The 13330-nt window shown below is 33.7% G+C and overlaps 1 protein-coding gene across 2 annotated transcripts; it reads right to left on the bottom strand.

The window, feature by feature from the left end:
- Positions 1 to 6302: 6302 nt before the first annotated feature.
- LOC127874700 (adhesion G-protein coupled receptor D1-like) lies at positions 6303 to 12693 on the bottom strand. Of its 2 annotated transcripts, none has more exons than XM_052419237.1 (14): positions 12572 to 12693; positions 12402 to 12445; positions 12019 to 12130; positions 11543 to 11643; positions 11189 to 11291; positions 10756 to 10906; positions 10437 to 10506; positions 10212 to 10278; positions 9414 to 9499; positions 8377 to 8503; positions 8196 to 8237; positions 7966 to 8076; positions 7560 to 7620; positions 6303 to 7109 (listed from the first exon to the last, which is right to left on the bottom strand). In XM_052419237.1, exons 2-14 carry the CDS (start codon positions 12407 to 12409, stop codon positions 7042 to 7044), a joined length of 1107 nt encoding a protein of 368 aa, XP_052275197.1. In that variant the 5' UTR covers positions 12410 to 12445; positions 12572 to 12693; the 3' UTR covers positions 6303 to 7041. The 2 variants fall into 2 exon arrangements, with proteins under 2 accessions (XP_052275197.1, XP_052275198.1); XM_052419238.1 differs by having other exon boundaries at positions 12616 to 12669.
- Positions 12694 to 13330: the final 637 nt, after the last annotated feature.

Genomic DNA, 13330 nt, shown 5'->3' with positions numbered 1-13330 from the left:
GGTGCTGTTATGGCACTTGTTATTCAGACACAATGTATCCAGAACGGTTAAAAGATGGAACTACGTTTTTTCCGTTCCATTAACCGGGTACTAATCTTAAAAAATGCAAACGTTGGATTCGTCTTTGTAGTCGTCTCAACGAACAGCTTAATCTCAACATATTAAGCTATCGCCCGAAAGCAAAACACCTCGACGTTTGTTCTAAGGTCGTCATAATAAGATACTACGCGAAAATAGAATATGTAAGTTTTGCACCGGACACGCTATAGAAAACGAGTATCACTTTTTACTTGTTTTTCCTCTATATAGAGAAATTAGAAAGGAACATTTAAAACCATATTTTCAAAGGTGGCTAACGTTAAATAAATTTGACATTCTAATGCAGTCGGCTAATAAAAAAATATTCTAAACTTTGCTAACTAGATTATTAATGCTAATGAAATGCGTAATAATAAAGACAATCAGTTATAATTTTTAATAATATCACATAAAATAGAGCATTTTTATTTCTTTCGGTTTAAATCTTCCGAATTTAATGTAGCTAGTTGTATATCGTTAAAAGTTAAGAAACTATTTTAAAATGCGCATGTAATTATCAATAGTTGCCAATAAATGTCATTTTACACCATATGTGGGCTTTCTACTAATCCGTTACACTTTGATAGCCAGTCTGATTAGCGAGTTTTTTTTTTGTACATGAAAATTCTTTCAACTTCTTATATTTTAAACATTGCAAAAAATAGTTTAAGAGGAAATTAATAATATATTGTGTATGTTACTTTTTTGACGACATTGACTATGTTACACGATTATAACAATGGTCATGGGTCATTTTGACCAAACGCATTATAGATATGTGTTATATCGGATTTCAATATAACGTTCTTTGTCTTCTTATATAATAAATTTACTTTCCTTTGCCACATTTGCAATATTGCCATCGGTTGCAAAATTAACGGCTTTTAATTAAAAAACTGAAACATCTATTACTCAATGAAAAGTATTGTGACAAACGACAATGCATACTGTATGTGATAATTTGCGATAATTTGCGATAATTGGCCGACTTTGACTATAGATTAACGACTTTTAAGTAGACTTATAAAAAAGTTATGACTATTTCATAGATATGATAATTATATTCAGCATAACTATTCAATGATAATACAAATATTGTATGGCCTTTCTGGTATACCATGAGGCGTTTTTGGTTCACTGATGCGGACTTTTTGGGAAGCCTTTTTGGTAAACGGCCTTTCTGGTACTATATCTTTGAGGGGAGCTAAACACCTATTTAATACATTACATTTAACACATTTTAAATAAAACATGATAGCAATAGAAACATTTCATGTAATTTGGACATAAATCTTTGTGAATATCTTCCAACGTACCGATTCGCGTAGCCAGTTTTATGACGGACTTCGGCGGAGTGACCTCCCTTGAAATCGGGGGGCGTGGCTTCACTCTCGCTGTCGAAAGGTCAATTTGAACGAAGATATTCGTCGTACAAGTTCATACCATGTTTAACTACACGTTTAGTGTTTTTAGAGTCCTTGTCACGATCCAATGCCTTCAAAACTTCATCGCTTATCGTTGAAAACGTTTACTTGCCATTTTGTCGTATGTATACAGCGGAAAAGCAAAACTGCATACTGCGCATGCGCGAATGGGACAGTATAATTTTCGAACAGTCCGCACGTGGTTGCTAAGGCAGCGGGATACAGTATTTTTTGTACAGTAAATTTTTTCCCGCTGGTGGCACGTGATTGCTATGGCAGCGAGATACAGTATATTTTGGACAGTAAATTTATTCCCGCTGGGTCTGACAGTCACGATGGCCTATGGGAGTTTAGCATTGTCAATAAAAGTGAGGTATAATAAAAATAATTATGATAGTAAGCTAAAATGATGACAAGAAAGAGTATCTTGTCACAGAATCACTAAGATGAAGAGGGGCATAACTTTGCAAATATTTACAAGCAGGATGATAACAATGGCACATGTACAATTTTATATTTAATGGATGATTGCTTACAAGTTTGAATCACGTACATTTATACATCAAGTAGAAAATCGTCAGTTGAAAAGTGAACAACACTTTTGCAATGTGTAAAGTATAATAATATAAGTCCCATATTAACAACTTTATATTATCAAAACCAATCACTACGATGACTGATGAATGTGTAAACGTGTAGGTGAGCCCCTCGTACAAGGTCGTGTATACGGACAGACGTTTAAGTATACATCCCTTAATTGTTTAACGGACGATAAAACAACATGTTCAACTCAGAGTAGTTTTCAAATAGTTTGTTCTTTGAAATTGACTAGAAAGCACGCTTACAGATTGATATGGCTTTAAAGGCGGAGTGAAAAGTCAAGTAGAATACAAGGAAGAAGATTTGTAAATAACAAATACTGTTGAGTTTAAAAATATCCTTAATGGCATCAAGCATTTCTAAAATGCATATGCACAGTTCAACATGTATTCAAGATTTAAGATTTGTTTGATTTCTTAAGAAAATGGGAATATTAAGCTGAGGTTAGTTTAAACCTTCTTCGGTGAGCTCGATTGTTTTGAAAACCTCATGCTTATTGAAAAACATTTACTTGGTGGTACCAGCACTTGGTGTGTAAAAAACATAAAAAGGAGCATAATTCTGCCAAAATTCGTTCGATAAAATAATCCTTTTTTATAATTATCTACTCAAGGTCATTCAACTCTGAACGTTCGACCAATATTTAATATAAAGTTTAAGAGGATTTTTAAACACAGTATTTTGAGGCTATAAGTTCTAAATAAGAAAAACAGAAAAGGGGCGATTATTAAGCAAAAACCAAGTCAGAACCAAAGAAAGAACTACTTAATCATATTCACATAAACATGGTGACAGTTTGAGCGATATCCTATACGAAAACACAATTTAAGAGGGGCTATAAAATTCATAGTGGAAAAAATAAAAAGCCCACTATCATAAGTCTACAAGAACCTCTGCTTCTATCAATTATCTGCATATTAAGTTCTTTAACTCTGAAGGTTTTAGCGATATCCATAAGCAATTGTAGAGAAGTTCAAACGAAATATTAGGGACGAACGTACGTACGAGCGAAGGAAGGACTGACGTCCAAGTGCGGTATGAGGACAAACAAACCACAAATTAATACCTTTTGATTATGACAAGCTTATCATTACCACACTTTACATTTGACCTTATAAATGTTAGCCTGACCTTTAAAATATTGGTACAGGTTTCACATGTGGAATCAGTCTCAACGGTTAAACACTTGTGGCAAATTATTCAAAAGTTCAGAATGATAAAATCACCATCAATATAAGCTCCGATTGACTCGTGTAGTGACTATCATACACCAAACTGCCATCGGTTCAATCACGTTGATATTACCAGCTGCAATACGGCTGAATCAAAACTTCAAAACGGAGCGTGTTTGTTCAAAATCAATCAGCAAATAGTTTACAATCTTGATTTAAATTTTCGGTAGGGCATGTAGTATCGTCTTTCTAAGCGGTCTTACTGTATCCAAAAAGTTTAAACTCAGATGTTTGTGAAGAGTGTCTTACCAATATGAGCAAATCGATCCATCCATACAGAAGTACTTCATGGTTTACTGATGGGTATCATCGTTTGCCCTGTTCTCATAGACTGCACTTAATTGCTCTTCTTAAGCCGCCTTATGTGTATCTCTCGCCTTTGTTTCAAAAGTCTTACATGCATTACATGGCATTTTCAAAAATTTACTTTCGTTAGGAAACCTCTGTCCGCATTGATGATTCCCTTTAAGTATTTCGTTCCTGCAATCAGCGGGCAACATTTGACCTGATGTTACTGTAAGTGCCCACATCCAACTTAAAGCTGCATTGTCCGTCCTCAGAAACATTTATTGTCCGTAAAAGTAACTATTAAAGGGCCTCAATGCTACGACAGCCGGGAGGTTTGTTGTGTGAAAAGAATCATCAATTTATTCATATAAATAATGACTTCTTTGTTGTCCTGAATCTGTATATCCCAACAGAGACACAAGAAGCAAGTACATTTGTTGAAGTGCCTGCTTTGCCATAATAAATAACTTTTTAAAGTATTCCTTCTAGTGAGATGTGGTTATTTTTCAAAGAGCTTTTGTAATAGTCTAATAATTTCTGTAAACTTGTCACTAAATCTCCTGTAGCAAGCATGTAGTCAATCCGACGCAGCTACGCATCTCAATGAAATCTTGGGTGTCGACCAATCGATTGTTATGAGAATTTTGTCAAGCTGACTGTGGACTTTGTTTCAGGATTTGGCAAATCCGGTTTTGTTTTAGCTGGCGTTGATACCCGTTTCTAGACGCTCAAGACTACGTTTTCGAAACGAAGCCGAAACATATCAATTGACGTCCTTGTTTTAAAACCATGTTTAAGTACAATTAAAAGGCTGATTTGTTTTTTGCACTTTTCACTTGAATAATCTTCTAAAGTCTTGGATATTCTAAGTACAATTAAAAGGTTGATTTGTTTTTTGTACTTTTCACTTGAATAATCTTCTAAAGTCTTGGATAGTCTGATATCTTAACATGACCTAGGTATACGTTATAACTAGAATGAAAGATGGATCTTCTAACAGATGGATGCAGCACGTTTCAACATTAGGCGTTATTTGATCTTTTGAGGCCAATATGGTGCAATCATATGGTTTAAAGTGGGGATGTTAGCACATGATTGGAGCATTAATGGACCAACAAGTAAAATAATTTATCATTTTTCCGACGATGTGCAAACATAACACCATTGTTATGTTAACGGTGTTTTTGATTGGCTCAAACTTGCACAACGATGAACATTTCTTAGACATTGGCAAACGATGTGTCAACATTGTGCCAATGTCTTGTATTGCTTATTAAAAAGTTGTTACAACATTATGATGACACATTTTTTTACCTTAGTTTCAACATTGAGCTGAAAGTTGAGCAAAAGTTGAAATAAAATTAAAATGAAATTAGGCCACTTTAATAGTTAAACGTTTTGTCAACGGAACGAATTTGACGATGATGGACATCGTCGCTATCATTTTCCAGGCAGCCATTTTATCGTACGCTTAAGATAATTAATGTTTATATTGTTATATATGAGTCAGCGACGTGTTGCTTTTTATATTACCTTTTTATATTGAATATATGTATATTACAGATAAAACAATGCGCTTTGTCTTTTTTTCTTTAAACAATATTCCGAAAATTAAGCTCTTGAAAGTATTTGTAAACATAAACAACCCCACACTTCAGACTCCTGACGTATAGAGTCGCAAACCAATAACTAACGAATTTGTTTGAAGATTTAACTATTACGATGAAGCTGGAAATTTCTAATGATTTTACCGTATTATCTTTAATTTGGTCGTGGTTGAATGCCTAAGTAAAAAATCTGTGAGTTGTACCTCAGGCACAAATAGAGACCGATCACCGTCCGCTGAGCGGACGACGTTTTATACGCTCATCGAGCTGACGCCCGGCCGATGATCACACGGAAACCGGTTCATTTTGTCTCGGATTAATTGTACATGTATCGGCAAAAATCTAGGCATTTCCTAGGGGGGAATACATCGGCCGGAGACCGCCTGATGGCCGGAGGGCTTCCGCACGATGAATGAAGGACGCCGGACAGAGCTCGTCATGATACACGTACAACATATTCCGATGTTGGGCGATCGCCTGGCAATTACCGTGCGTTAATCACTCGATAATCTTTCGATCTTAAATCGATTCCTTCCCAGGCCCGACGTCGGGTAAAATTTTAAGTGAGACTTAAAATTACTCCGGACGTCGCCCTATGCTACAAAATGACCAGATGATAAACGTGCAATTATCGGCCGGGCGCAATCCCGATCATCGGAAAAATAAGTCGTGCGCAGATCGGACGGTGATCATTCTCTATTTGTGACTGAGATATCGAATTGTGTCACTCGTCGGGCGGCGGACGGCTCCAACGTATCCAGTTTTCGAGATGCCTGGAAACATCGGTCGGCAACAGGATTATATGTGACTGGGACATTAGGAGGAATCACCACTAGTCGAAGGCTACATACAGCATAGCTAAGTAAAGACCTGTTAATACGTTTTGCAGAAATGGCTTACTAATAAAGCAGGATTTTATACAGTTTCTAAATTGATATATCATGATTTAATGTATTCGATAACCAGAAAGCAGTGACTTAATGCTTTCTGAGCCTATTTCTGTTCACGGTGAGTATAATTTTAACTCTATAAAAAGTATACACTAAATCGCTTTTATTAACATTTGAAAAATTCAACCTACAGTTTCTTTAAGCATATCATACAATTTAAACTTCAACATACGATACAAACGACGAATAGAAATAGGCATAAGGTGAAAGATAACGTCCGACCGTTCGTACGTCCGTAAGTCTGTTATACGCTCGTGTGAGTTTCATAGCTCCTATATCCTCTGATGGATTATCGTGGAGCTTGCTTATGTCATACTTCAGGGGTTCAAAGTTACAGCCTTATTTTTTGTGTTCGCTCTCTCGTGTCTGTATCCATTTAAGAATTTTTATTAAATTTGGCAGTAATATTACATGTCCCTTTGCGTAAAGTTTGAGCCTCCTTTGTGTGTTCGCTCTGTAATTTATTTACCCATTAAAGTGTTTTTATTAAATTGGGCAGTAATATAAATGTCCTTTTGTGAATTGCAGAAAGCTAGAGTTAATTACACCGGCTGAAGGTCAATGTCGCACAAGAAGTTGAGCCTTTTCTTTTCTGTTTTGTGTTTGCCTAATATCCCAGTTAACTATTGAATTATTTTTATAACAAGTCAATATTATGAAGATGCCCAGAAGTCATTAGTCAATCAAACTGACTCAAAATCAAAGTCACCTCTTCAAAGAAAAAAAAGTCTTTTAACTGCTGTGATCACTATCTGTGTATCACAATCATGACTGTTTTTGATTTGCATGTCGATATGTTCAAATTAATTAGTGGGTTTATTTAATAATTATTAAACTTTCTTTGGGATATTAATATTGCATGCTAAAACAATGTGTCGACATTGTATATTTCGGTAAGACCACTTGCTTGTAGCACATCACCAGTGGCATCTGTAATACAAAAGTAAACTTAGTTATTACCCGCGTACTCTAAAGTGTCATAACTAAATGGAACAGCGCACATTCTTTGATTTTTTTTTGCAAACAAGGATTTTTTTTATAGACTTTCCCATAATTGTATTTTTAAGTTGTTGTACAGTTAAGCCTGTCTTAAATGTCACATGTTGGGACCCAAAACATCGTTCGGTTATCAGAATGGTTCGGTTATCAAAGAGTTTTGGAAAAGTCATTTTAATAATAACTAAATTTTTTACAGTAAATATTATGGGGAACATCGTAATTAAAATATATTGTAGGAACGTGAAGTGAGCAAAACCTTGTTATAGTGTACACATAGTACAAATAGTCATCACTTAACCATGTTAATGTATACACAAACACAACATTTATTGAAAACGGTTTGAACAGATTGTATGGTATGCATTTTTTATATGTCCTTACCATCAGCTGAATGTAAGCTGCCTCTAGGTGTACGTTTTGCAGTTGAAAGATTAATCTTTGGCTAAAATGAAGTAATAACTTTATCCACTTGCATTCATGTTAATGTAACGTACATAAAAGTTGATAATTTAACATAGAAAATTGTTGATAAATAAAACAACAACATACATTTAATATTTATGTAGTACTAACTGACAAAAGAGCGCAACAAATGTAAATATCATTTAAAAATCTAAATGCGCGCCTGTATACTTGCATTACTTCTCACGTGTTCCAGTCAATTTCATCTTCTCCAACACGAAATATGTACATATTGAAAAGCGTTTCATATACAATGAGGAATATTTTTCTATAACTGAATAACAAAAGTCCAGCCTATACGTATTTTCGCGAGAATGACACATACCAAAGCAACAGGCTCCTCCGTGACACGTGTTGAGACAAATGATGCGCTGTTTGTTGAAATTAACGATTTGCTCTGCTTACGGTGTTTCCGTTTCAGTAAAGCATTTCGAATCTGAAAATTCATTGCCGATATTCAGTGAATATAATTATTTACCAGACAGTCGATAAATAAACATAATTTCCGCTTTTTTCAGTGATTAACAATACCAATAAAAATATTTACATTTTTACCTGTACATTTAGCACACAATGGAAAACAAATATCACCAGTCCCTGCAAAAAAGATAAACGATGCATTCATTCCAAAATGAAGCAAATAATATGTGGCATAACTGGTTCAATTTCAAATTTAATTTAAAACATGTGTCCATTAACACGTGAAACTTTTCCAAACCCAAACGGATCAACATACCTGTAAGCTGTTGCACACTGCAAACACGTACTGGACCCAGGCCATGCTCTCGTTCACGTAGAGGAGACCAATCACCCACGTACAACCCATAAGCGGAAGCAGCACGCACATACACCGAACGCCGGCTCTATGATACAATTGCAAAAATCTTACAGCTAAGTTAGTAATTAATAGTAAGTGATTAAGATTTAACTGTTATATTATAGAATTTAATTAAGTAAATAATTTTGACTGGGTGTTGCTCTGTTCATGTAAAATGTTACAAACAGTGTGGAAACCTTAAACCAAAATCATCTTTAAGCTGATGAATTCGGAAATATTTGACACATCTTTTTGAAAACACAAATAATTATTTATACTTACTCTATTTTGACAATTGTGAAGATAAAATCATCTGTATTGGAACTTATAATAATTGATGTATGACACCACGAAACATTTTTTTAATTAGTGAATATGAATACATGTTTTAGTACTTGCTCACATGAAATGTTTGTAATGGTCGTTTCTGTGTAGTTTATTTTACAAGTGATAAAAATCTTAAACGAACCTGTACACTTATTTTCGTTTCTATGAAATCTATTAAACAATTATTTTACTACAATATTTACTATAAGAAAAGTTTAAACAAGTATAAAAACAATATAAAAAGTTTTTTTAAGTGCCTGTTCTGGGGATCAAACCCTTTGCTTCTAGAAGTGAGACCCTACTCGCTTCCAGTACACCAAGCATGCTTTAGAAATAGGTACTGTGGTTTAAACCCAAAATTGTAAAAACAAGAATTTGCTTAATAATCGATACAAAAGATTATATATATATGAGTTCGACCTATGATAATCAATAAACGAAACTATATTAAATTGCTTTAGTAAGGAGTGTCAATATACTGGTTTGAATTTAATGCGTACATTCTTTTTTAATCTTTGACAATCATTAATTAAATATTCATAATGCCAAACGGTGAACTTTCATCACCACAGAAGAAGCTTTTTTTTGCATACTTTTAATTATAAATTTAAAAAAATAGTTAAACCTACTTTGATCGCTCTGATCTTGACTTTTCTGATAATGTTTTAGAACGAATCATCGTCCTGATAACAAGAATCAGCACAACAAAGTTGACCTGAAAATGTTATCGATATATATATATATATAATATATAAACAATTATTTATAACGTGTATATTGCAAAACATGGTCTCCGAAGATAACATATCGGGTCTTTACAGCGATTATATACTATTTAACTATTTCACTAGACACTCAACATTTTAATATGACAATATTAAACCGACATACAAATATGACGTGGAATGTTATTTAACAAATAATAACGATAATTACGTTTTAACAAATCAAATGGTGTTTATTTGAATGACATTTATAATGAACAAGCTAATACCGATACCGACACGTGTATTTATATTGATGAACCAAATTTGTGTCTAAATTTCGAATCTGCACACATTAATGGGGATTTTGCAACAGTGTACATTTCTGGTATAAATTAAATAGAATTGAAAAAAACTCTACTTTCTGGTACTCCATATTTTATTCCAGTTTTGTTTCATCAACATTTTACCTGTTTAACTCAAAACTTCTACGTAAGCGTTGATTACAAAACATGTATTGCTTAACATCTTCTTTCAGGAGACGGTATATTCTAAACTCGGGAAACATTCACACGTGAACAATCATAGTTATAGTGGACACAACCAAATATATCCGAAATAAACAAGATACTTACAATCTTGGTTTAATATGTTTACATGCAATCGCATTGATTGATTAATTATACAAAGGTTGGTCAAACAAAACTGTATGACGAACGTTACCAAAATAGTTAGCATCGCAGGTGCAACAAATGCCCAAATCAAACCGCCTTCCATAGACAGCCAGCAACTGTAAGTATTCAAACCATTTATCTATGTGTATATTTCTATCTAAAATAAGTCGGACGTAGTAGCAACAATGACTAAGAATAGAAACATTCGGGCATAACAAGTTTTAATTTAATAAAAATTACAATTGTGTAGGATTTATTTGCAAATGTAACATACAACTTGGTGTTTCCAAATCCCTCAAGCTTTGTGACTCCCATGGAAACTCCAACAATGACTGCTGGCAATGCTTAAAATAGTTCATAGTCAGGTTAGCAACCAAATGTACTCTTTCGTTACAAGCAATAATAATAAATATGAATGTATTACACCGCATTTACTTTACCGCAATTAGTCAAAGATCAAAACGAAATGTATTTATTGATAAGATTCTTTATTATGTTTTTTATCAGATTACTCATAAAGAAAAACTTATGTGTATTCAATGAATGAAATTACAAATCTTTTTTAAAATTATAATAATATTTTCTGTGTTCACCCCATGCTGCAGGAAGAATCCACTTCAATCTGGATTTCGTGACAAAGACATAAGGTACGGTTATTCCGATCTCTATTCCCTCCGCCAACATCAGAAAGAACACAACCAAATAGATGTATTGCAATAGAACCGCAATAGCTGTACACAGAGCCTGAAACAAGCAATGATGCTTTTACATTTTAGTACATACATTTTCCAATTGCGCCTCATTTAGTTGACGTTGTCAGCTAGTAATGATCACACTAGTTTGGTCTTCTATACAAAAACTATACTTACATTGTATCCGTGCTAACAACTTACAAGACAGTGCGTTACAACAAAAGGTTAAACATATATTCAATCGCTATGCTGCTTCACGTCTTAACGTCTTAACGTCTTCACATTTACTTAGATTTTCAAATCTCTCAATATTTCTTAAACGTATCATGTTTACCTTATTCTCTGTTCGATCAACCCCGCCTATGAAAACTGCGTATGATGAGATAAGCGCAATCGACAAATTCATGAGGATAACCACGCGATCCGACCTCACATATCTTAAAAACAGACAGAGAGAAATACGTAAATAAAAATAAAAAAAGTTGACACACTTAAACGTTATTTAGATCTCCAGGAAGTAGTAAATATATTCATTTGTTGTCAAAATCAAAATTCATACTTTTATGTTTTTACTATAATTCGTTTATTAGCATTTCACATTGCATTTTGCTTCATGTAAATGTGGAATGATTGAAATAATTTTAAACAAATCTGTATCAGTAATAGCGTTTTTCATATTAATTCTCACCTCCATAGATGAAAATGTACAACAACTGTGATGATCAACCCAAGCATTGAAATGCTGCATCCTACTATCGAGATCACATCCAAAGCCGTGGTATCCACGTTCTGAAATATATCATATGTAAAATGCACGCACGATGAAATCACTTCTTCTTATCGGATTTGTCATAAAATATACATTGACTGCCGTCGGTATCAATACATTTCAATGGGTAACATGCATGATATAGAGCTATACCCGAGCATAAAGAATCTCATATGGGCACCCAACTGGGTCCCATTAGAGCTGCCTACACGGGACCCATATCTAAAGTACGAAAAGAGTGTTGTATGTGTGTTGGCTTTCCACGTTAAACTATTCAAATATGCTTGAGCAAATGTTCTGTGGTTTTTAAGCTGTTTATTACTTCATGGAAATCATCTAGAGATTCTTAATTTAATCAATAATCTAATAATCAAATATCAATACTTTCTTGTTACCTCAGTCCAAGGACTCATAAGAATAGCAAAGTTCGTGAGATGGTTGCAAACACACATGGAGGAATTACTTCCTTGTATTGCGAGAGTACATCCATTGGTATCCCAGGCTGACCTATTCCAGCGTAGTATAGAATTCATGGAATATTTATTATCAAAATGTTTTTTTTTAACGAAACGTATCACTATATGTGTATCATTATATATGTTGTATGTTTGATTTTACAAAATTTATCTCGTGTTTGATGAGCATAACGAGACCTTCTTTATATTGTCTAATTGTATCATTTTTTTATATGAAATATATGGCATTTAATGATTCTTTTCAATGCAAACAGTGTTTGTATGTCAACATCGTTATATAACTAAACTTATCTTTTGCTCACCTGCTCATGTTCCAAAATGTGCATTTTGGTTGGCCCGAATTTGTCTGCGAATAGATAAAATCAATAAGTGTATAGAAGGAACTATATTTTTACATGTGTAATTGATTGCTTACGAAAATTTCCATTTTTTGCAGATGTTTTAAAATGAAATTTGACATACATTTTCATACCTGGAAATATGCCAATGTTAATGATATATTGAAATTTGGATTACTTTGCCAGTTATCAAGAATGACCGATATAACTTCTGACGAGATCACCGACTTTGCATCACTGAAAATACATTAACACAATTAGTCTGTTTTTGAACTAACCTGTAAATAAACTGCTTCGCATTTTTACGTTATTAATTGGTACCGGTTAACATGCTATGCGAAGTCACATTTGGTCAACTGTTCATCAAAGATTACAAAAAACATTGTATAAAAATAAGCAAAATAGCTTACATAAATATTTTGAACAATTTTTTTCACAAGAAATCATCATTTAAATGGATGCATTTTTAAAGCGTTACAAATGCGTTTTGATCCCGACGAGCCGTGTTTGAATCCCACTAGAGTCAACATAAGCACACTCACAAATTTTGAGGTAAAGATTATTTTAACTTGCACTCGACCTTTTTCATTCCGGAAAATATCAAATGAAATTGTTTTTAACATACTTAAAAAAATGAAATATTTGTTAAATTAATTTCTAAAACTTAATCATGGTGTACAGTATTATAAACTATATTAGTAGTATTAGTGTTGGTATTATTCTTATGAACATAATAACAACTGCGCAACGTTCTGCGTATTTGACTTTTTATGCGGGAAACATAACGTATCAAACGATGAAAAATCACAAAATGTTGCCCGCTTGTATTAACAAAATAATATAAAAACATTAAACGCGTAATTATAGTGAAGTAGATAGTCTCTGGTCGGGGT

This window comes from Dreissena polymorpha, chromosome 3 (assembly GCF_020536995.1).
Source record: "Dreissena polymorpha isolate Duluth1 chromosome 3, UMN_Dpol_1.0, whole genome shotgun sequence".
Classification (NCBI taxonomy): domain Eukaryota; kingdom Metazoa; phylum Mollusca; class Bivalvia; order Myida; family Dreissenidae; genus Dreissena; species Dreissena polymorpha.
This window is presented reverse-complemented; position numbering and strand designations above follow the sequence as displayed.

Bases quoted from the DNA above. Each gene is read 5' to 3' on its own strand.
- LOC127874700 (XM_052419237.1), bottom strand. The intron at 10,507-10,755 runs GTGAACACAGAA...AACTATTTTAAG, and splicing joins GATTCTTCCTGCAGCATGGG to CATTGCCAGCAGTCATTGTT. The intron at 8,238-8,376 runs GTATGTTGATCC...TCTTTTTTGCAG, and splicing joins CAGTGTGCAACAGCTTACAG to GGACTGGTGATATTTGTTTT.